General features: G+C 37.6%; 2 protein-coding genes across 10 annotated transcripts in view; one reads left to right on the forward strand and one right to left on the reverse strand.

Moving 5' to 3' along the window:
• LOC129719768 (ras GTPase-activating protein raskol) overlaps positions 1–25,365 on the forward strand; it is a 266,716-nt gene that overhangs the window by 150,874 nt on the left and 90,477 nt on the right. The window lies entirely within an intron of this gene.
• LOC129719769 (proton-coupled amino acid transporter-like protein pathetic) lies at positions 1,519–22,377 on the reverse strand. 4 transcript variants are annotated; one of them, XM_055671177.1, is made up of 9 exons: positions 22,189–22,377; positions 12,068–12,198; positions 11,955–12,014; positions 11,747–11,897; positions 11,565–11,686; positions 11,182–11,508; positions 10,913–11,125; positions 10,442–10,853; positions 1,519–1,632 (listed from the first exon to the last, which is right to left on the reverse strand). In XM_055671177.1, the coding sequence occupies exons 2-8, from the start codon at positions 12,094–12,096 to the stop codon at positions 10,442–10,444; spliced, it is 1,314 nt and encodes a 437-aa protein (XP_055527152.1). In that variant the 5' UTR covers positions 12,097–12,198; positions 22,189–22,377; the 3' UTR covers positions 1,519–1,632. The 4 variants fall into 4 exon arrangements, with proteins under 4 accessions (XP_055527152.1, XP_055527150.1, XP_055527151.1 ...); XM_055671175.1 differs by lacking the exon at positions 1,519–1,632 and having other exon boundaries at positions 9,331–10,853; XM_055671176.1 differs by lacking the exons at positions 1,519–1,632; positions 22,189–22,377 and having other exon boundaries at positions 9,331–10,853; positions 12,068–12,460.

Here is a 25,365-nt window from a genome sequence, read left to right on the forward strand (position 1 = left end):
AATACGTTTTCCCGGTTAGGCCAAAAGTAATCATATACATATAATTACCACATATGTTCGTTTTCAAAAAACTCACGATTTTTGGTGTAAATACAGAAAACTTCAAATATTACAGTTTAGTCTCTAGATTGACCACTATCATATTCAAACGAGGTTAAAACAATTTAAGACGGTTTTCTTGTTATATTTTCAACTCAAAAAAGCTTATTTCACGCGGTCCCTTACAAATTTAGAACGCATCCCCCGCGTAAAAAGACCTTAGTATACCATTTTTCTCCTTTTGCCAATCCTTTTTTAATTACACTAATATCGTGTTGTATGTTTGGAACAAAGCTATATGAAAAAATTTAGATAGCAGCATTTTATGCAAATACTCTTCAGTGTTTTCACGATTATATTACATTATATTTTATAAAGGGATTAAACCGTGATCACTTGGAAGTCATAAGATAATATTAATTTGCAAAAGGTTGCAGCAGTGGTGCGTATCAGAAAATAAGCAAATTTTGCAAGATGTCTGTCGGAAGATAAAACAGAAAGAGTGTAATCTGAGCATGTGAAACTGGAATGCACAACTAAACACACGGTGAGTGTCTCCTGTTTCGCTTGTCTTGTCTCGGCTACTGTATTCAAGCACGGATCGGTTGCTAAGTTTCACTTGCAAATGGAAAAACAGTAATTTAATCCAAGGCACCTTACTTGAGATTCATTTTACTGCTGTATAGGTAAATGAAGGTTTAAATTTAGATATGAAAATGGAATATGCATATGATTAACGGTATGAATATAACCACACGAGCAGATGCGAGACATGCACGATACCAGTATTATTATTTAGCCACAATTTGAGTTTAAAACAGAATCGTTTTTTATTTCGTCATGAAATAGGTATAATAAATCTGTTTTTTTTTAATTCTTTTAATTCTATAGAAAAATCATTGACTCTATAAATTATCGATGAATTGCTACGAAATCCAGCATGCTGAAATATGTTCTTGATATAACAACAAACAATCCAAACACAAACAAAATAATATTCTTCACCAGCTGCCACTTTCTTTTGCCAAAATCACCACCCGGCAAACGAAAAATCGTATCTATAATCACCGGGAACAATATTACTAATGTTCCAGATACGAACGATCCCACGAGACCGACGAAGGGTTCGATTTCCGGTATCACAATGGCTACTGCGAATAATACAACTAGGCCTGAAAAACGTAGCACAATCTGCACCAGATTAACTCGTTGAACTGACACTTTGGGCTTCAAATGGTTCCAAATGAATTCCATGGGAACGTAATAGCTTAAGCTCATAGTGAACAGAATGGCTATCATTGATAGTAGACGCGATGCTTCAGCAACACTACAAATTGATGAATGTTAACATAAAAAATAAGTAGAGTGTAGGATTTTGTACATTCTATCATCAGGCAAGTTAAGTGTAATAGATCCTTCAGTTTTTTCTCCGTAACTTGCATAACCGAAGAATCCAGTGATGGTGTAGAGTACTGTCAGCAATGCAATAGCGATGTTCAGGATTCCTACTGAACCCAGGAAATGCTCCGGATGCAACATCTTGTTTTCTATTGGAAGAACGTAGCGGATTTTCTGGATTGAAAAAGAACAGTGCTGCAAAGTAAATGTTAGTGCTTGATTACATGTATATATGATTTAGTGGAGTACCTCACGAACAACGGCACTGTGCTCCATTGTGGCCACAATTCTCTGTCAGTAAATGATTGTGATTCAGTGAAAATTGTATATAATATGATACCTGTAGTTGCTGTATTCAGTACATGTGCTATCACAGAAAATAGAACTAAATACTTTCGCTCACGAATCTGAGTGATGGAGATCATAGGAATTACCAGCAGCAGAAGGTGAAAACCAGTATCCAAATCAAATTGTTTTTGATTATAGATGACCTCCCGCAGCGATTTGGCGATAAACACGAGGTACAAACAACAAGATAAGCAACTTTGGATCACAATCATAACCTCCACATAACCTCTGTAAGAAGACAAAAGAATTTAACAACGCTTCTGGTTCGTGAAAAAAAAACGAGTTACGCAGCAAATTTCGCGAATGATCGCCCTTTTGCAGGTCCGTTACGAAATACATCCTGCACGGTCTCAGCGAATCCCATCGAAGGAACTTTACTACGTTTGCATGCTTTATATGCTGTGCTCACCAAATAACGATAAACTGCTGAATGCAATTGAATTGCATTGCGCACGGGATACTTCATTAAACTTACTAAAAGATGAACACAATGTGCGTAAACTTTGCAAATCACTATAGTTCCGAATAATCCGAATATGAGACCTCCATTCTTAAAAGCCAGTGGCATAGCCATTACACCCGTTCCTATTGGTCCACTGAACACGTGAATTAAGGCTGCTATAGTGCTGCAGAAACTTATAGTTGATATCCTAAAGGCTCATGTACATATAATACTCTGCAACCTATTCGGATTTTCAATTTGCCGATTTTTATATGGTTCGTATCCATTTTCGTCCTTCCTAATAGATGGATAATAATAAAACTAACTAAGATAAACAAGCAAGTAATTGATGTTTTATAATTGTATACGCTTGTACGGTTATTGTCGAAGTCATTGTGTTGACCGGCCAGGAATCTTTCTCGTTCGTCCAGAGTGGCGATGAAGACTGAATCTGAAGTTGGAATTCTGTTCCGAATTTCGAAAGAACTTTTCGCTTAAAATGAAAAAAGCAGGTAGAATTGCGTTATCTTGAACGGAATCTTCATTTTGAGCGAAAAAACTACTTCCTTCGTCTGTTATCAACACTGTCAGTCAAACACAACAATCATTTCGATGATTGGCAGATGATGTGACAACATTCAGTTTTCATTGCCGCTCTGGAGAGACGAGCTTCGTTCATTTGCTGACAAAATAATGTCCTCGAGAATAGCAATTTAAATGTAGCATACTCAAAAAGTTAACAGAGGTTAAGTCATACAAAAAACAGGTGGATTCAATACGTAGCAAAATAGCAAATTAAAGCCTTGATTCACGTAATCAAAGGGTCTATAAACACGGGTATAATGAGTAAACCCTTATTATTAAAGTGAATGTTCCATACTCAGATCAATAGGAACTATTTACATAATATATTTACATTGAGTTTGTTAAGTTTGAACCGATAGGTTCTCATTATCAGCTGAGCACAGCATATGAAGCATGTAAGCGCAATAAAGTTCCCCGGCGAGGGGTCACCGAAACCGTGCATGATACAGTACGTAACGGACCTACAAAGGTGCAATCACTCGCGAAATTAGCTACGAAATTTGTTTATTTTTCATGAACCAGAAGCGTTGTTAATTTCTTCTATTTTCTTTCAGAGGTTACGTGGGTCTGATGATTGTGATCGAATTCATCGTGTTACTTGAATGTATACGGAGATACGGCCAAATATGTTGTCCGATATGCTTCCATATTTTTTGCTGATTTCTATGATCTGATAAACTCAGATCCGCAATTTAAAAGTTTAGTGCTTTTTTACGCTATCAAACATATCGATTACAACATATACAACAGTTTTCACTGAGTCGCTATAATTTGCTGACTGAAAAGTGTGGCCACAATGGAGCATAGTGCCGTACTTTGTAAGGTACCTAAAAATGGTGATAAAAAGTGTTGATCAAAAGATATTGATTTACCAACACACGATGTCAATTAACCTCGAATACCACTTTTAGAAAATTTACGTACCTGTCAAAGAAAACCCCTGAATGATTTTTCTTAACTTCCTCAAAACCCAATAAAATTTGATCGAACAAGTTTGAAAATGTCAAAATTGTATCATTTTAAGCAAATTAAGCAACCTGAATTCAGGGTAACTTACGTTGAGCTTGAAAGGCTGATAAAGTTTGATAAAAATTCTCAAAAAAAACATTTTTCAAAGATGATTGCATACTACTAATGCACTGCACTGAAGGATTTCAGGCGGACAAGAATCGGAAAAATGACTGTCGCTGATCTATTTCTCTATATTTTTCTCTAGAAAGTAGACACTTCAACTAAGAAAAGTTCCAAATGTAGACTGTAGCAGGTACTATACCCGAGATGAAAAATGGTGAAACAGTGCACTTTTTTCGAGATAAGTAAAACTTTTGATCATGATAACAGTAATTAAATGTGTTATATTCTCATAAATGATTAAGCTCTCAGAAAAACGTGTGGTTTTGCGCGTTTATGGGCATAAAAAGATAAGCATAACAAAAAGAAGAAAATGAGAAAAAACATTATTTCAAACTTTGTTTGAAATCAATTTCAGAGCCAATTTTGGACCTTGCCAAACAAATCGAATTGAAACCGGTCAAACAATGATTAAATGGTAGCAAAATTAGTAAACTGGAATTCGTAGCCACATTGAATAGATTTCATCCTGAAATATTGTTATTTTTGCTCCCAAACTTTTCAGTTCAAAAAGCATCGTTTACAATGATTTATGTGCGTTGACAGTTCGTATTGTTTCGGTAAACTTCGGTTTCTATTGCGCTGAAAGAACCATGGCTTGTGTTCGCACATCCCTAGAATGCATGAATATCGTTGGTGATCGATTTCATCTGATTTATCTCTTCGGATTTTAAACAATTCTTGAATTTATTTTTTGAAGTAAACGATAGAAATTTAATTCATAGGCATATAAATTGAATGATTTGATGATAGCATCGTACAAAGATAACGTAAGGCATGAAGGGGCAAACGTATTACATATAGTAGAGAGGAGATATTTGAGATAGCTACGTAGCTTGGATATTTTCTCTAAATTTAAACTTCTGTTTTGAGGATAACATATATCATTGATGTTCAAAAATCACAAATGACAAAAAGTAAAAAATCAAAAAAAAAATACATAAATAAACGATAACACAGCAAATTGCATACGGGGATTTGACTGGGATACTAAATTTGATTTTGTTTCGCTCAGCAGTCTCAATAAAAACAGCCAACGTTTCGATCCGGTTAGCTGATAGCTTCATCAGGGCCTATTTAAAATTTTATTTCGTTACAGAAAAACATTCAAAATTGAACATAAATTAAATTTAGCTAACAACAAAACAGATTGGATATGACACCATACAGTTTAGCGCTATTTTTATTGAGATTTCTGAGCTGAAACAATATTAAATGGAACAACAAACTTCGTTCCATCAGAAAATAGTATGTCCCTTCCGGAGTACGTTCTGAGTTCAGTAGGGATTTCCAAAATCACTATCACATTGTTCAGAGTGTTTTACACTATCATTGGATCCTACGGTTACTCAACAAGCTACGGATATCAAACCAAAGAACATGTCGCACTCAACTTGCCAGAGGATAATATCTAATAAAAACCAATACAGCCGGATACTCAGCGGATATGTTTCTCTTCTGGAAATGGATGGAATCATATCTCGCTCATAGGTAGTTGTTTGTACAAATTGCAAACTGTTATTCTATCATTCTTTCGAATAGTTCAGAAGTGCCCCAAGGCGGCAATCTTGACCCATCATTATTTTTCATCTGGGTGTATATGGGTGTCCCTGAGAGAAAGGGCATACAATCAGTTAGTTAAAAAATGAGTATTTTTTATTTATATCAACTTTTCCTCTTTTTTTCCTATGACTATGTCATTAATAAGCGAGTTCTTGAACTTTTCCTCTAACGTTCTTTATAAATTTTAATTTAAGGAGTAAATGTAGTAATGAAGATAGAAAATTAAACTAACTGAAAATATGATTGTAGAAACTACGAAAAATATAGTTCTTTATAAAATTCCTAACAGACTGATAAGCAACGATTAGCAACGAAGACACATCTGTACCAGAGCCCAAAATTGTTCTATGAGACAAATTTCAAGACAATGTTATTGGGAACGATTACCACGTTTTCCGGCTTGTACCAGTACATGGCGTAATGACACGAAGCAAGCAGGGTAAGAATATTATAGGAGTGTCATGTTGGCGAATTAGTGGCAATAAATCTTTTTTCAAGCATTGATCGACGTAAATATCTGCATTCATTGATCCAATTACGATGAAAGGTTTTGTAAATCTACCGCAAGTGCAAATTGCCTGCCACACCATCACTTTTTTCCAAATTTTTCTGTGAGAACTCAGGTATCCACCTTGTCAACATAAACTTTTTTACGAATTTTTAATATTGCGGTCCGGGCAACGCTCTATAGTCCAACAACGAATACGTTTCGTCGTCCATCGGGATACATTACTTGTTCTTGGCAAAAATTGTGTCATACAGCTTTCGCGTACCTGATTGCAATACCAATACCTTTCTTGTTCGTTTGGCTCGGATTTTGACATGTTCGTGTGGCTCACACATTCTCTCCACACATCTCTCCCTTTAAGTATTGCTAGTTCGAATGACAGCGTTAGAAAAGTGTGCTCTTTTTTCTGGGCCAGTCTATATTTATTTAAAAAAAAAGTCGTGTTTTTTTTTTCAACAAATTGTGCACTTCATAAAGTGTGTGTGTGGAAACCTTTCTAGATCCCACTATCTAGCAGTGATATAATGATAAAAAAACAGTGCAAAAGCAAAGCCTTGGTGCTACATTCCGATTCGGAACTTGACCTTCTGTTTATTTATACACAGACAATTGCGGGGCTAGCGCTACGATCCTACTGACACTAACAGTCTCTCCCTAGCCGAGACTCGAACCTACGACAACTGGCTTGTTAGGCCAGCATCGTACCTCGAGACCATCTGGGAGACAGTGGCAATTATCTTTTATTTCTGCAACTATCTTAGTTTCGAAATCTAGAAGATGTTAGCTCTACTGACTTTCCAAAGACCCTTTACAGAATGACTGAGTATTTGCAGAACATTCCGGAGTAATTTTCCATACGGTAAGCCCCCCCTCAAAATAATATTAGAATCTTACAGATTTTATTATTATCTTCAGTCTTTCAATCCATTTTATACAATTGTATAAAGAATGACCCGAATTTAATAGCATGTTATATTTATTGACTGTAGGAGTGCAAAATAGTAAAATGAATAAATCTTACCATATATACGTACCAAAATATTACCTAAAATTTGATGACAAATTGCTAAACTTGTAATAAATAATGTGTCAATCGATCGCCTCCGCAATTGCAACACTAAGAAAATTAAACTAAAAATATTAATGATAAATTAAAATATATCAGCAAAAAAGAAAAAAAAAAGACATTTATTTGCAATGCATTTGCTCCATTTACGGTGAAAACAGCAGCACTGTCTGTCCACTCGGACCTGCACACAAGCTTTCATGCAAGCCTTCATGTGGAAAGCCAATTACACCACTAAAATTAGTTTTTTTAAGAGCCGATGCAGGATTGACTCTACACTTTTAAAAGCAGTGTTGCCCTCCTGTACAATCACTTTTTAAAGTGAGCCAAAATACCCCCGTTAGCCTACCTAACCCTACCTAGAAAGTATTAACGGGAGTTCTTCTCTATGCCTGCACTAATGCGTGTTGGTTGTCTACCAGTTGTTGGTGTTGATTGTCGGGGAGTCGTATAATGCAGTTTTTGGACGGTGACCGCCCTTGCACAACGCATAAACGTCTGAAATCGTGTGGGGTGCGGCAAGATTTTGTTTATAAAACTAACAAAAGATACAATGAGACATCCTCCTTGAGGACCGCAGAAGATTCGGTCGGTCACGATCTGCAAGGACCCCGCCAGTCGTTGGGAGGGAGTTTATCGAGCGAAAAAAGTAACGTTCAGTTCAAAAAGTTGTCTAGGATTTGAATATATCTATCGAATCTGTCAACAATATTTTGGCAACTAACATGGGATAGAAATCCTACAAGTATCGTAATGTTTACGGCATTTCCGAGTCCTCTCAAAAAAGGAGGGTCGATAGAACGAAAATGATACTTTTACGACACACTGGTCACGAGTTCATTTTTTCTGATGAGAAACTTTGAAACCTGCAGCAATCATGCAGAAAACGATCGAATGTGGGCAGCATCAAGTCACCCTCTAGGGGGTGACACCCATAAGGAAAATTTTTACACGTGTCTCTCTCAAAAAGGTGACTTCCGTGAGATTAATTATCAATTAGGCGGAGGTCGAGGTGAAACCCTCGAAAATTATATAAATTTGCTCCTAAGAGTATAATTTCAACCAATTTTTCAAAAATGGGTAAATTTAGTGCAATTGAAAATGAGCGTACTAACTTTCACAATTTCTGATAACAAGATGATTTCGCTGCATCCTGGTAGGGGTGACACCCAGGAGAAGCGGGGTGACACCGAAATTTTCCGCCCCGGGTGTCACCCGGTCAAGCTACGCCACTGATCAAGAGACAATGTTTCGGAGTCCCAAAAAAGTGTTCCTCGAATCCAGAATGCAGTTTCAGGAATGGTTTAGGAAGGCAGTTTGCAAGCGAGGTAAGCTTGCTCTGGTTTTCTCCAATAAAGGCTTCACAGTCACTGCTGTTTAAAGTGAAACGAAGGTTTTGGAAAATTATTCCACAGGTCTTAAAAAACTATTCGGAGATGACTACCTACTATGTGTTCTAGTAAGACGTTGCACCAGCGCATACTGTAAACTTAGTGCAAGGCTGGTATAGAGATAATTTGACAGATTTTCAGGATACGAAAGAATCCAATGGACTTTTTTGTCTGGTCCTACAAGATATCGAAACTTAAGCAGGTATTAGACGAAGCAAATATTTGCTATTTTTCAATACAAATTTTATTTTGTGCAAAGAAAAATCGTACCAAAAATAGCAAATATTTGCTTCGTCTAATACCTGCTTTACTGATAACAAGATCTCACACTTTTTTTTGTTCATAACATTTATTCGACACGGCACAATACAAATTAATGTTTTACGGAGCCTTATGGTCTAAAATATCTTATAAGCTAAAGCCAAATTTTTTATCCTCGCTGCCGACTACGAGCTGAAACTAAAATGATCTCACACTTAAAACAGTTTAAAATGCTTATCCAGAAAATCAGGGATGAATCCGTGCCTGTCGCCTGCGACAACTTTGGCGGCAACCAAGGGAAGGATTATTCCTAAAGATCTGCTGTAGATGTTTACTATGAAAAGTACTTCAAATAAATACTTAGAAGTTAAATGTGTGCTTTTGACATATTATTGTGGAATTTCGAAAATGTATCCAAATTTATTGAACACAATGTATGTGTTCGGTTTTCATTCAATTTTCTCTCACTCACTTCCTTACCCTATGTTATACTGGATAACGCTTTTTCGTACAGTCGAAAAAGTGGCATAATTTTTTAGCCGTACGCTTTCTGGATTGTTTAAGTTGCTGGTTCTCCAGTGCGAACTTTGTGCCACCTTTGGAGTTACGGATTTTTGTTACACACATATAAATATATTTTTCTAAAATACTACCATTAAATGAGGCTACTATACAATTAATCGTAACCAAGTTTTTCCCATGTTTAGAGAAACTTGAAATATTCCGCCATATCTACTTAACTCTGCATATTTTTGTGATTAACACTCATTTTCATCTCAAATAATCATTTGACGGGATTACTTTCTACAAAGTAAGGATATATTTTTATCCAGACTCAAAAATACCTTTGCACGTCGATCTCGATAGAGCAAAAAAGGGCTGTCAATAATTCATAGCATTCTTAGGGCCTTTTTATTGGAAAAATATCAGCAAAACTCAAAGTGTTTTCGATAGGTTAACTAAGAAAGGATTTCGCGCGACAGTCTGACAAAAATGAGGAATGACAAAACTTTTACCAGGATGGTTGTAAGATTACCGTTTGATTTTCGCAGACCAGTTGTCAATGAATGGATATGAGAATTTATTAAAAATTGAATTTACTAATAAAACATAAATCCAGATACCTATTCATCTTTGTTACGCGTTTAATAACGAAGAAAGCGGTTGAATTTTGAACGGGAACTACTGTAAATCAACATTGTACTAATTGATAATACCTGTGCCTGTGCATACAATAAATTCGACTATAAATAGGCAGTGATAGGCAGCGAGAAAAGAGCAACTATTAGAAACGAAATCTAAGTCAGAAAGTGTTTAACAAAATGATTTCTTTCCATGACTCGAAGTCATAAGGTTCCTATTCGCGATGTGCTTATGTTTTGGCTGTCACTGTGACTTTGCCTATCACTGCGATTTGGCGAAGTCTTCACGATGAATGACTTCTTTCATTTGCAAAGTAAATATGCTATATGCGTTTATGGCGTTTTAAGTCAGCGATATTTTTATTTTACGAGCAGTGTGTACCTAGTGACCTATTTTTGTTTAGCTAACCGTTTTCTTATGTGTAGTAGAACGAGTATCACACGATTTAAAAACGCTGTAACAGTTGTTGTAGAGAAATCAAGTCCAGGTATAACTAGATAATGTGAAAACCAGGACAACAACGAAATATCCGCAAAAGTCCAGGTTTCAATTAAAATTTTACTAACCTATTGATATAGAGCAATAATATTCCGTACACTTGCTATGGTTCCAGAAACTAAAACCAGCAGGCCAAACAACCCCAGCAGGCAATCCTTAGCTAATCGCCACTGATAGTTGCCAAAGTTGTTTGGCCACCGAAATACGATATCGAGAGCCACTGGTACCAGTACTACCAAATTTCCAGAGCAAAAGGATCCCACAAGTCCAACGAATGGTTCCAGCTCGGGAACTCCCATTGTGACACCGGTCAACAGAATTAGTACGACCAACCTCAACACTATCTGTGTAATGTTTCTTCGTTTTTCGGGAACTTTAGATTCAATTCGACGCCAAATGATATCCATTGGGACATAATAGCTGAGACCCATCGAGAACATGGCGGCTGTGGCCGCTAAAAGACGAGTTGATTCTGCTAATCTAGAATGATGCATTTTTTATATTGAGTTCCTTTCGAAGAATATTATGAAAGTAGTCACCCATTCTCCTTAGGTAGATTCAAAGTAACAGATCCTTTCGTGTCTTCACCATAGCATGCATAACCGAAGAATCCAGTCACCACATAAAGGATGGTTAAAAATCCTATAGCTTTTGAAAGCACTCCACAAACTCCTAAAAAGTGCTCCGGATGTTTCATGTTGTTTTCAATGGGTAGAACATAACGAATCCCTTGGATAGCATACAACACGGTACTTAAACGAGCACAAAGATAACAAAACACGCCTGCTGCAAAATGCCATAAAGGTACCTCATGAAAAATGGCAACTTGCTCCATTCCGGCCAGAAATTCTTATCGTCTAGCGAGATTCGTTCGCTCAGCAGGAAATAGAACGTGATTCCAAACGCTGTTATCATTAGTGTGTTAGCCAGCGCCGAAAAAGGTACCAAATATTTCAATACCCGTATCTGTGTGATAAAGGCTATTGGAATCGTAGCTAGTGCAATATACACGAGCGTACTCCACTGTATCTGTTGCTGATTGTTGACCACGTCACGCAATGAACTGGCGACAAAAATTTGAAACAGGCATAGCGTCAGGAGACTCTGGATCAGGATCATGAAATCAATATAGTTTCTGTTCGAAAATAAATCTGTGTTAGATATATACAAGACACAATATGGCTGTTTTACCTCGCTATATTCGAGTATGGCCTTAACATCGGCGGTCCGTCTGCGAAAACCACTTCTGCCGTTTCGGCAAAACCTAAAACAGCAACACGAGAGCGTTTACATGCTTTCTGTGATGTTCCGACCTTAAAAAAAGAATGAAACAAATAATCGCTTCTGTTTACATTGTACACCAAGGAACGTACCAGCAGCTGCACACAGTGCACATAAATCAAGCAAATACCGATGGTTCCAATCAAGCCGAATATTAGGCCTCCATTTTTAAATGCCAAAGGCATCGCCAATATTCCTGTGCCCAAAGATCCTTTAATCAAGTGAATTAAAGTTCCTGTGGTTCTTGCGAAGAAACAACAAATTAGGATTGTGCAATAATTTTATATTAACGTCACTCACGAATTCGGTTTCGCTATCTTACGGTCGAGAAACGGATTATAGTCTTCATCATCATCGGTTCTGAAATGTCAATCGGTTATCGGTTTTTACTAGTTTATCAAGGATGAACGTACCTTTTATCTAGCTCCACTCGATTAACCATTATGACCAGCTTCTGGATTTGTTAGAGCAGTCTTAACTCGAACGTGGTATAAGTATCACCTGGAAATAAGTACTACGCTTACCCATCAGCATTAGCCAGCATCTAAGTACAATCGTTTGTTATTCCAGGAGGCAGAGGTAAAAATGACGAATTATTTAGAGTAAATAATAACGGGCAATTTCTGTGAGCATTCGATTCAATTCTAAACTGTAAAACGAGGTTTATATTCCAACTATATTGCGAACCCTTCAATTCTTTCGTTTTTATATTTATTCTCGATCTTTTAATGGCACTAGTGCAATAATGGACGTATTTTTTTAATAACACCTGAGTTACAGTTTATTGTCCGGTAGAATTACAATCTCCTCTTATTACCGTTCTTTGATAAGTACCCCATGAACTGAACGTCTGCTTATCAGGAAAATAAGCGATAGCTTTATTACGTTAACTGCATTTCGCTGTTTTACAAATGACTTACGATGACAAAGTTTCTTCTCAGAGTTATGATAATATAAATAAAGTAAACATCATGCCATTCATTCATATAACGCTATCAAGTTGGTTTGTCATTTTGTAGACAGCTTCTGTGCTGAAATTTATTATAACTCGTCTGAAAAAATAATTCGAAGGTGGTTTCTTTTATATTTTTTTTCGAGGCGAAAAAGTGACGCCGACACATAATCTTTTGCATTTATTTAAAGGTTAAATTCACGTTCATTATGAAGATAATTAAAACAACCAATTGTTCCGCCACAGATATACTATAAAAAGAAGGGAGTCTCCTCATCAGTGGGTTCAAACAAATTTCGAAATCGACGACGCTAAAGGCAACTCCGAGTAGCATAGAGCAACGATTTAAATCAACCATTTTTGATTTGGCTGACTCTTTATACAGATGTTCCTAAAAATGTCGTTTTGTGCTACATATTAGTGTTATTAAAAGGGCTTGTATTAGTGATTCTTAAAAAGGGCTTGTATAAAAATGATACTGATGCTTAAACATATTTTTAGATCCAGAACTGTTTGTCCAATTGATGTGATACTTTCGGAAAAGTTGTGTTATTTGAGGATTTCAACCATCGAGAACTGGCTACCATCGGCAGGGAGTGGACTTGTCGTTGATACTAGCAGATCACGTTGGACCGCGGCTGAAAGTGCTACGACGCATTCTGTTTCCATGGATTGACAAATACAGTCGAAAATTCTCTAGTACTTTCGAACAAGCCGACACTCAAAAGTGTTCTGTGATAGAGGCCGATTAAGCTAAAGTAAATATTGACCCGGAATATCCTGCTCTGGACGTGACAGTGACCGGGGAAGTGAATCAGAACGTTCTGGATTCGATTTTTGGCGGGTTAATTACGGGTTGACAGATATTATCAACATGTTCAATGCAGAGATACGAACAGTAATCGAGGCTTATTTCTTACTTCAATGATCACCAAGGAAACCTGCTTGGACTAATAGACATCTCCGTGAATTGAAACGAGCTACTCAAACGAGAACTCAAAGAACTTTACGTCGATATACAAAAGAGTTCTGGTCTTTCGTACGGTCCAACCGTAAGGAAGATGGATTATTAGTTTCGATGTTTTTTGGTGATTTGTATACTCACACAGCTTCGTCCAATTGCGGGCTATTCACACAGCTTTGATTGTGGAGTTAGTTTTTGCTACATTGACTGAGAGACCTGCTGTCTGGGAGCACTGAGAGAGGTCATCTAACTTGCTCTGCATTCCGTTTTGGCGTTGTGCCAACAAAACAATGTCGTAGGCTAGGTCGAGATCATTTAGGATCTCCATTGTTAGAGTATTCCAAGGCAATCCTCGATCTGGTCTACTGTCAATCGCTTCAACTAATATCTCGTTTATAACGATAAAAACAGCAGCGGTGATAAAATGCAGCCCTGTCTCATACCAGCAGTAACCCTTATAGGATTGGACAAGACGTCATTGTGCAACACATTCCTCTACGCCTAAGTGCGCCCCAAATGTTTTTGTGGTTGAGTCGGTCGAACGCTTTTTCAAAGTAAACAAATAGTAGTAGAAGAGAGTCCTAGGTTGATCTGCTTCTGTATAATGCGGAACATTGTTAATGGTCTACACATGATCAGCCAGCACGGAATCCAGCTTGCTGCCGCCGGTGAGTAGCGTAGATCTTCTCCTGGATCCGGTTTAGGATTACTTTACAGAGTACTTCGAGAGTAATATAGATTAACGTAATGCCACGCCAGTTAACGCATTCATTAAAGACTCCTTTTCAGTGGACTTTCATCAATATGTCCTGCATCCAGTCCACCGGAAGAGTTGCGGTTTTCCATATGTTGCTGAATAGCTGATACATCATCTGCGACAAAGATGGGTCAGCTTTGAGCATCTCAACAGAAATGCAGTCTATCCCTGGCACCAACAAAGTACAACAAAGGATTTCAAACTTTTGATTGCCGCTTCAATTTCATCTGGCGTTGGCGCTTCGGAGTTGACGCGATTGATGCGCTTAAGCTGTTCAGTACGGTCAGTTAGTAGCTTACCAGCTTTTTTCTTTAGCGGCATCTTTGTACTTTGTACTAAGGTGGCGAGAAATATCGTATAACGAGCGGATATCACCACGGCTACGAAGTTAGTCTAGGCTCTCTTGTCCCGTCTATTAGCGCTTTTTCCAGCCCTTTTCAGTTCAGCGTATCGTTGACGGGCATTTGTCTTAGCTGCTCTGGTTCGCGCGAGGGTTTTATCACTTGTCGCGATAAAGGCGTTCTTGATGCCGGTCCATTGCTCTTCGACGGTACGGTAGCAGGCAACTCCGAGGCTCGGGATTTGAGTTGTTCGACAAAGGCCCTTTTCACCTCGGTATTCTCCAGTCGGCGGACGGCGTAACGACATCCAACTTTCTCCTCTTATTATTGAACACGTGCGACGCGCAGACGTATCTCAGCGATAACAAAGTGATGGTCGGGTACAATGTCGGCGCTGCGCTTGTTGCGTGATCAATTTGGTTCTCTGTTCGGCCATCGCGGGAAACTAACGTTGCCTTATTTGCTGTTTTATGGGGAAAGAACAATCCACCAATGTCCTATCCATGTTGTTATAACCACCACACTCTGTAAACAACTTTTCGTTTTCGCGCATCTCTCCTGGGCAATGGCGTCCCGTGACGCGTTCAACTTTTTTATATTTTCTGGTACAGTAAGTTGTTGGCCTTCTAATTGGTCTCGAGGTACGATGCTGGCCTAACAAGCCAGTCTTCGTAGGTTCGAGTCTCGACTCAGGAGAGACTGTTAGTGTCAGTAGGATCGTAGCGCTAGCCCCGCAATTGTCCTGTACATTGAACAGTTGGCTGCGAAGTCTGTGTAAAATAAACAGCAGGTCAAGTTCCGACTCGGAATGTAGCACCAATGCTTTGCTTTGCTTTAGGTTGTTGGCCTAAGGTCCCTATCCCGCTGACGAGGCTGCCAGCCTAAAATAAGCGGGATCCATCCTCCCTCCCCTTTCCCTGTTGGCGTAGGCAACCAAAGTTGCATACCCCAGCCGGCACCACGTGGAGGTAGGGATAGGAGTTAGCGACCAGAGGTGCTAGATTTGCACATGTTCACTCTTTGTCAGCCGTGACGATTTAGAGACTTTGGAGTAGTTTTAGATAGCCAGCTCATATTCAAGATACACTACGAGGATGTCATCTTAAAAGCCAACTGGGATTGATCTTCAGATTACCGATGGTTTTCAAAATCTTGGGTCCTGAAATTATTGCACTGCGCCCTGGTACGTTCGACTCTAGAATCTGTTGTTGCTTAGTTTTCATTCAACATGATTTGGATTGACCGCATAGAAGCTATCCAGAAAAGATTCTTGCGTATGGCACTATGGCATTTTCCCTGGCACAACGCCATGAGCCTGCCTCTCTATCACTTTGCGTTGCCTATGGATCCACTTAAGATAATTGCCTTTTGTTCACTGTAGTTTCATTCAGTAATTTTATTCATTAAGACGAAACATTGTCAGATGATGTTTTGAATATAGCATTACATATCAAATATAGTTTTTTTTCATCAAATTTACAAAGAGTTAGCTAAATATTGATGGTTGGATGGAGAAAAAAATGTAAAGAAGTTGAAATAAAAATAAATTAGGACCAGAACCAGGCACGACACGAGGAGCTTCTATAAAACTATTAACGGAATCAAGACCGGACCACGCCAGTACCTGCCATGTATAATAACAAGAAGGGGAACCTGATTACCGATAAATCGTAGGTGGCCAGGCAACTGGGAAAAACGGCTTATCGGCCGAACTTTTCAAACTCGGGAGCAAGCGGCTGTGTAGTGCAATTCACCAGATTATCCTTATGGTAAGGTCTGAGGAACCGGACGGACTGGTTGAAAGTACTCATATGCCCTATCTACAAGAAGGGACATAGACTCGATTGTAGTAATTATCGAGGCATAACCCTCCTCAATTCCTTTTATTAAATTCTCTCCCGTATCCTGTTCCAGCGACTGAGACCGTTGCAGGAATTCTTTGTTGCAGAATATCAATGCGGTTTTCAAGTGGGACGATCTACAACGAACCAGATGTTTACCTTGAGACAGATCCTCGACAGGTTTCGAGAACAAAATTTTCAGACACATCATCTGTTCATTGACTTTGAGGCGGCGTACAATACAGTAAAACGCAACGAACTGTGGCAAATAATGCTTGAACATGGTTTTCCAACAACACTAATTAAACTGTTGTGTGCGACGCTTGACGGTTTCACATCATGTGCCAGGACAGCGGACGATTTTTTTGGCGTTGGATGGTCTGAAGCAAGGTGACGGGCTCTCGAGCTTGCTGTTTAACATAGCTTTAGAAGGTGCATTACGAAGGGCAGCGGCAACATCATCACGAAGTCCCACATGCTTCTAGGCTTCGCGGACGACATCAATATAATTGGTGTTAACCGTAGAGCAGTTGAAGAGTCCTTTACGGCTTCCAAAAGGGAAGCTGGGAGAATTGGACTCACCATAAACACTCCCACAGCCTTCAGATCCGTATGAAAATCTACGGGCATGAACCGTGGACGTAAAAGGAGGCCGATCGACGAGCGCTTGGGGTCTTCAAGCGTATAATCCTGCGATCAATACTCGGAGGCAAACTAGGAAATGGGGTGTTGAGAAGGCGCATGAATCACGAGTTGTTCGAAGTATACGTAGCCCGAATGGCGAATGAGCAACCGGCAAAGATAATATTTAGCAGAGAACCGGATAGAGGCCGACGACTTCGAGCCAGACCTCGCACACGCTGGATGTGATGCCAATGCAGCGGGTGTAAGGGGAGACTGGAAAGGAGCAGCCCAAGACTGAGTTTTGTGGAGACGTATTCTGGATTCGGCATAGGCTCTCAACGATCTGTCGCCATAAAACGAAATAAAAGAAGAAGGGCCAGAACAGTTTGTTTGATCGGTGTGATATCTTCGGTAAAGTTTTCGGCAGCAATTTTGTCCTTCCAGAAACAATATACATTGCGAAATCTTTGCTTTGTTCTTTCTTTTCGAATCAATTGAAACACTTACTTATTTTCTAATAAGAAAATTGTCAGCACTTTCGCTGGTTTAAGGTGAAACAGGATTGTGGCCTTTTCCTATACAATTTTGAGGTTAGAGTTCTGTATTTTGATCGTTAAAAATTCGGCTTCCACTAAATAAACAGCACTCAAATTGCTACTTCAGGCATGCAACAGTTGTGAAAACAATTGATCAAAGTTTCATGTACGTAGTCTTCATAAATCAAGAAAAAATTAGATTGAAAAATTCGAGTTGATCGCGACCACGTCCCGTTTCACCTTAAGATTCGAAAAGTCGATTTTCAATGGCATTACAATTCCCATAAAAGAACTTGGTAATTCCAAGGAGTTGAAGTGTAGCAACTTGATAAGGGAAGAAAAAAAAATTACACCATATGTTTTGCATTTTTCTTTTATTTTCGTGTATTGACTTTCAGTGTAGAAAGAGCATTGATTTCGATTCATTAACCTAAATTGTCACTCAAATGGAGAAAAAAAACTTTTACGTGGCTTTTAACCCGTTTCCTAATGAGTTGTTCCACATTGGGTAAAGCGCACTTCGCACAAAACATGCAATTACCCATTGCCGTACTGATTTTCATTTTCTTATTGTTTTACAAATGCACACAATTTGGCTGTACAGGCAGCTGCACGATGCTGCACATTATTTCTTCTCTATCCCAGGCAGCTACTCATCGCAACGTTTGTTCAATTGAGATTAATTAAATTATCATCGCGGGCTACGTTTGGAAGGCTGAAGAAATAATAGCAGTGCAATCAAGCAAAAAAACCGACGATTAAAATGCTGCAGCACTTGCGAAGGGCAATCGTTTCGAGCAAATTATGGTGCCTTACGACCTCATCGATGTGATTGTATTTACTAGAGGTTGGCAAATTGAGATGAGGTCTAATTTTAGCAGATGAGTTCGTTCATTCAAAGTTGCATTCCACACATTTCATTATGATACAGTGTAATGCGTCTGCACTAAAAGATAATGTTTAATCTAAGAAGTAGCCACTTTAGGCAATATTTCTTCAGAGTTCAGCCCACATTTCGACGTATCAATCGAAACAGAAACACCAGATGCTCCAATGTTTCCAGTCTAAATGTAACACGACCAGCTCGAATCAGATGACATGGTCTAGAATAGCGAGCGATTTCAATAACTGCAAAATTATCCAGCATTATTGTTTCGGTGAACGATTGTTCACAGCTGCTACCGTTATTCTTGAACGCGATTTACTCCAGCACCAGCTACTGCAAGGTAAGGGAAAAGTTTTGTTTAGCTTACACACGGTATTGAACCTAATTATCTCCGGAGCGACTGTTACGGGCTGCTATGCTCCAGTTACGGGGCCCACAATAGAAACACGAAGCGCAATGTTCCGTAATAATCTTTCAGCCAATGTCCTTCGCCGTACCTGTGTAACTGAAAGTAAAACTTTCATATTTATTAAAGTGAAAGGGGACTGCCTGTAACATTTCGTTACTGTAATAATGCATTTATTCTGCAAAAATTGTTACGTCTGAAAAATTGCAGAGAATTTTTTATGTATTTTGATTCGAGTTACTATTTGCATTTGAATCAGACAGATTTTTTGTTGGTTAACAGCATATGACACGAATGTAGTTAAATTTATTCAACAACCTATTTTTCGTTAATTTTATTCAACCTGGATACAGTCATTAATATGTTTTCCAATAGCTTCCTCCTGGCTGGCTTTCGATGTCACTGTGTTGCAGTGTTTGGCTCGTAATTGCCAGTGGCTGCCTGAGCATCAAGGTCCGATGTGGGTGCAAAATAAAAATGGTAACTAATAGCTCGTAGAGCAATTCAGCACCAACCGCTAAAAACTTCCAATAATGGGCTGAGAATTGGAACGCTCAAACCTTCCAAGAAACCTCCTTCAATTATAAGGTGAGTTTTATGCGATTGGCGTCGCAAGAAGTTTGTGATGAGCATGCCACAGTTTAGAAATATCGTGTTTGACATTTTTTTTTTTGGAATATTTGATTTACGATTAATAGAAATGATGAAACTCAACCGTACTCATCGTTATTTTGACAACACTCAAATGATCAAGCAATTATCAGTATGAATAATTTCATGTAACATTCCTTCAGTATTAGTTTCAGACTTTGTACATTTCATATTATCTACTAAATTGCACTATCACGCAATCTATGATGAACGGGTCTATCGTTGACACTAATCTAGTTTCATTCGCATGCTGATGGGATAGAAGTCAAAAGGCTGACCGCGGCAGTTGCCAGCCATCATCAGGCCTAATGATGAGTTTTCTCACGAAATTTGGCACTTAGTCCCAACGTCCGCACTCGGCAGTCGCGGGCGAATGGTTAACGTTCCATGACAGTGTAGTGTGATTGTTTTCTGTTGAGAGCATTCGTGGAATATTTGACCAAATGCCAACAGTTGAAGGTGAGGTTCAGTTTTTTCCTTATGTCTTACGCCCGACGCTATTTAGGGAAAACGACGAAAACTGATTCGGCTGGGGCACTATGTTATCGTAAATGAAGCATAGTGGGAATGTGACAGATAGTGTGCAAATGTGAACATTCATTGAGAAATGCATATTAAACTGAATTTAAACAGTTTTATTTTACAATCTACTTAAGCTTCTTGTGGAGAGAGCTCTTGCATAAGTTGAACACCCAGTCATTCAATTGGAATTATACCTCAATAGTTCTGATCGATTATTTTGACTAGATTCGAGCTAATCTAGATAATGAGAGTTAGCACCGTGGCGGTTTTGTCTAGAATTGAATGAAGAAAACAAATATTCTTGTAGTCGCTGAACAAATTTGTCAAATGCGGACAAACTGCCAACAAGGCCAACTCAAATGTTACATGAGAACTTTTTTCGAGAAGACGAAATTTTTATGTCCTACCACTAAACAAAAGTCGAAGGTCAAATCTTTTCCATAATTTCCATTGGTCCTAGCTCAAAAATTTATTATTTCCAGAAAGCTGATTTGAAAAAAAGGTTTTAGGATAACATCAGATTCTGTTGTTACACGCTTTTCTAAGACTCTATACCTTTGTACCAACCTGCTGGCAATCGAACAGATTATTCAAATTCGGACGCACATTATTTCGGCAAAATTTGTTGTTTATGAGTAGTTATGCTACCATGTACAGCACGGGCGTTTTGCTCACGCTAACAACTGACCACTGTGGTAACAGCTGCTGCCTACACATGTAATGATTTGTGATTTTGGACGGATGCAGCAGCTATAATAATTCATTTCATCAATTGAGTTTCAAATTGAACGTTGCATCATGTATTATAGCAGAGGTAGTCATTATGGCACCTTGGCCGGTTGGCTGTCTGTAACCCGAAGAGTAGTAATGATTGGTAAAAGCACCCGCGTGTTGAAGCTGTTTTCTGCAATCATTAGGGTTAATTTCACGCTCAAATTCAAGGCTGTCTCATCAACAGCACGCAAGCACGCACGCTTCACCACCAAGTTGGTTATGTTGTCGTCGACAGCAGCCGATTGTGACAATAGCCGATATCGTCCATACTCGTGTCGGATTTGAGGTCGAGCTATTGTTAATTGACTCTTTGTGCAAGTGGAAGTAAATATCTTAACTGCAATGGAGCCATTTGTCCTCGAATGAATATTCATAAGCAAATGATCGATCATATTTCACTGTAGCTCGCAGATTCGATTCTGTCACGGCGCGTCGGGGGTGGCGGTGGCGGAGGTTGTGGCTCTTCTACATATGACGGGATACTGTAAACTTTACTTGTTATGTGTCCTGTATTACTTATTGAAGAAACACTTCAGAACAGTTGCAAATCGCAAAAAGCAAATGAAATGAGATGTAAAATTAGCATTTATGAAAGACGACCGTTCTATGGCGAAATGCAATTATGCACTCGAATATATCTGCCGGTTAAATTTTTTTACTTTTCAATAAAAAAGGTAACTCGTAACAACGAAACTAACTAACTCTACTTTCATTAGAGTTTTTTGTTTTATGAATTTATTTTTTTGCACATAAATTTCGCACTCATATCGGCGGAATATGGTCTCGCACTTTGCTCTTGTTAACGAGTTAACTTCAACAGTGTACATTTCGAAGGGACTGAGCAACAGAAAACACAGTTGCGTGTTCTGTTCGAACCAATCAGAAAAAAACTGTTTTACGCCACCGAGAAACTCATTCATTTGTTCAGCTTGAGAGGAAACTGCATTCTGATGGTAATATCGTATAAATATGCACATATGGGGGGTGAGAAACACAACGACAGTGGCAGTGACTCAACGGCATAGCGTTGCACAAAGAAAATTTCGAAAGCTTTTGTCAAATCATTTTTTGCCTATCATTTCATAAAAGTAACCGTTTCTCGTTTGTTTTCAATGTTCAACAAAAACGTATCGATTCGAGTGGAAAAAGTTATGTTATCAGCCATGACGTATAGTGAGTATCACAGTGGTTCAAACTTTCGGCTAGCGGCATATGAAGGACAAAAAACATCTTTTTCTTTACCCCAGCAATTGATTCACCACTAATTACTCAATAATTACCTACAACGTACTTTAGCAGTGTTTTAACCAAATATTTATCACCGACTATGAAACTGCTACATTAAAATTGGTTTTTATCTGTCTCACGAAAAAAGGTTTTTTTTTATTGATTATTATTTGATAAGGCAATCGACCTTCTATAAACTCATTCACTTCAGACCTCCTCACGAAAAAAGGTTGTAATTTGCCTCAAAGGTAAACTTCTGCAGACTTGTGACAGATCAAGAGAACCAGAAAAAAACTCTCACTTCGCCCACTTTTTTCCAAACCTTACTCCTATTTCAAAACTCGCTCACTCCAGCTATTTCGCGGGCCTTCATGATTTCCTATTATCAACCATACACGCAGTGGAGTTTTCTCCAAGCAATCAACTCTGCCACTCCGCAGTCCGACCTGAGAAATATGTATATGTATATGTAATATGCTCCGCTCCAGGAGCGCTTCACAAATTGCCACAAATAAAAATAAGTACAGAGCAAAATCATTTCAAATCGCCTAGAAATTCGCGAAAATTTAATCGACCATTTTTGATTTGAATGAAACTTTGCACACGTATTTGGCTTATCAAACTAAGCATTTTTCACAGGTGGAGAGATTTTTTACACCCATGAGTTACATTCTAAAAAGGCGTATGCCTTTTGGCACAGGTTTTATTCGAAGCATTGTAGCCCAGAAACCGTTGGTTGTATAGAAAAACTGTCTGAGAATGAGTTGTAGGGAATAAAAAATGCACCATAAAAAATATACACTGCACAAAAAAAAATTTTTTTGACCAAAAAAAATAAAAAATAAAAATTAAATTTCAATTTAAAAAAAAAGAGTTGAATTTTTTTTTCATTTTTTTTAAAGAAACTTGACGTTAATACGCAACTTTTAAAAAAAAAGTCCAGGATGGAGAAATACATAATAATTTTTTTATGGTAGATTAATTTTTTTATAAAAATTCTAATCTGAACATTTTCCAAAACATTTGTATTCTGATGATTTTAAACGATGCAGAGAGTCATTTTAAATCAAAAAGCTCTTGGTAGTAAACATTCTAAAGGCATCGGTTTTCGAGTAATTTTGAATTTAAGCTCGAAAAATTATTAATATTTCGAAAAATACACGTTTTTCTTAATTTGTCCTTGGTTCTCCAGCAAAAACCATACGTTCATTGAAATGCTTGATCAAAAATATACAATTTGTTCTTTGACAACAAAACGATTGGGCAAACGGTTCTCAAGAAAAGAGTTAAATGTTCTAAGTGAGATAAATATATATAAGAATCAAATATTTATTTTCGAGTTTTATTATCTTAGGAACATATTTTTTTATGACATAGATACTTTACAGAACTAGTTTCACCTTATATTTTATATACATCATAAGTAAATGATTCGTCATCTTTTTAAAACAGCTTCGTTTGTATCTTATTTTCTGAAATCGGAACAAAAGAGTAATACTTTTATGTGGCAGCTATTATTATAGATTTTTTTAAAATATTGCTCTATTCTGTTACTCCTTGTTCATATTCTTCATATGATACCCAACTAAATGACATTCTTGATGAATTTTTATTACTTTCCTGATTAGACCAATCATACAATTTTTTTGCGCTTGTAATGGTATGTTCATGATCTTTAGCTAAACTTGCATCTCTTGCCATTCGTTTTAATATGCCACCGATTGCATCGCATGGGCCTTTAACATGAGAAGTCGCAAAAAAATGCCACTCTGCATCGACGTTATATTTTGTTTTGAACTTGCAAAGACTTGCAAATTTTTTAAAAAAAAAATTATTTTTTATTTCTCCATCCTGGACTTTTTTTTTTAAAGTTGCGTATTAACGTGAAGTTTCTTTAAAAAAAAATTAAAAAAAAAATTCAACTTTTTTTTTAAATTGAAATTTAATTTTTATTTTTTATTTTTTTTGGTCAAAAAATTTTTTTTTGTACAGTGTATATTTTTTTATGGTGCATTTTTAATTCCCTACAACTCATTCTCAGACAGTTTTTCTATACAACCAACGGTTTCTGGGCTACAATGCTTCGAATAAAACCTATGCCAAAAGACATACGCCCTTTTAGAATGTAACTCATGGGTGTAAAAAATCTCTCCACCTGTGAAAAATGCTTAGTTTGCTAAGCCAAATACGTGTGCAAAGTTTCATTCAAATCAAAAATGGTCGACCATAGGTCATTTGGCGCGATCTTGCTCTACAAACAAATTGTCTTGTAATTATTTTTCTCTTTTAGTGAAGGAAACTGTAATTGAACCGGAAGAGATAGAAAGGACTTTACTGTCCATGGTTACATAGTTGGTAATTTTAACAAACTCACCTGTCAGTTTCATGTTCAAAAGAAGGTCGCATAGATTTAAAAGTTCTATTTGTCTTAAATGAGCCGGGAGAACACCACTTTAGGCGAATTAACATGCATTTTCTCGCAGTTTGTTTGCACAGCTTGGTATATGAACTGACCACTATGCTCTGCCAGACAGTCGATGTAATATCCACAAAAAATGTCAATTGATGTGGTTGAAACAGTGATGATTTGAAATTTATAATCTTAAATGTCAAAATCCTAAACGAATGGGAATGCTGTCAATTTCCAGAAAATAATAATAAATATATTATATATTGACGGAAGGAACAGACAAAAAGAATCGTTTCTTCTCACTTTTAGTACATCACATGTCAGCTTGAAAATCAATGTTCAATAGAATGTTTTTGTCCTTTAGACATTCCCCGTTAAAAGTTAGAAATTGATTTCTTCTCCATTCTGGCTTTAAATTAAAGGCGAATTTAATATGATAACACACAAGCTTTGGGAAATTATAAGTGGGATATACAATTTGATGAAAATTATAAGTGGGATATACAAAACGTGTCAGAATTTGAGGTTGAGATTGCCTCAAAACTTATTTTACTTAGCAAATCTTGTCACTTCGTAACTTCTTATATTTACTAAATACACTAAATGTTACCGGAAATGCTTTGTTTGATGCCATTATACAGTATCATCAAAGTTGAAAACTGTAAGAAAATGTTTCTCAGTAACGCAACAGTATTTGTTACGAAATTCTAGTTGAACAGAATTTTGCTGAGTTGTAAAATCTACTATGGTTATGCGCAGTACTTTGCAATGCGACTTTATAACCATAATGCAAAAATAAAAATTTACTCTTCCGAAAATA

Source organism: Wyeomyia smithii, chromosome 2 (genome assembly GCF_029784165.1).
Source record: "Wyeomyia smithii strain HCP4-BCI-WySm-NY-G18 chromosome 2, ASM2978416v1, whole genome shotgun sequence".
NCBI classification, from domain to species: Eukaryota; Metazoa; Arthropoda; class Insecta; order Diptera; family Culicidae; genus Wyeomyia; species Wyeomyia smithii.

Bases quoted from the DNA above. Each gene is read 5' to 3' on its own strand.
- LOC129719769 (XM_055671177.1), bottom strand. From the start codon at position 12,096: ATGGTTAATCGAGTGGAGCTAGATAAAAG. The intron at 11,687-11,746 runs GTACGTTCCTTG...TCTTTTTTTAAG, and splicing joins TGCACTGTGTGCAGCTGCTG to GTCGGAACATCACAGAAAGC. The intron at 10,854-10,912 runs GTGACTACTTTC...GCATCATTCTAG, and splicing joins AATCTACCTAAGGAGAATGG to ATTAGCAGAATCAACTCGTC.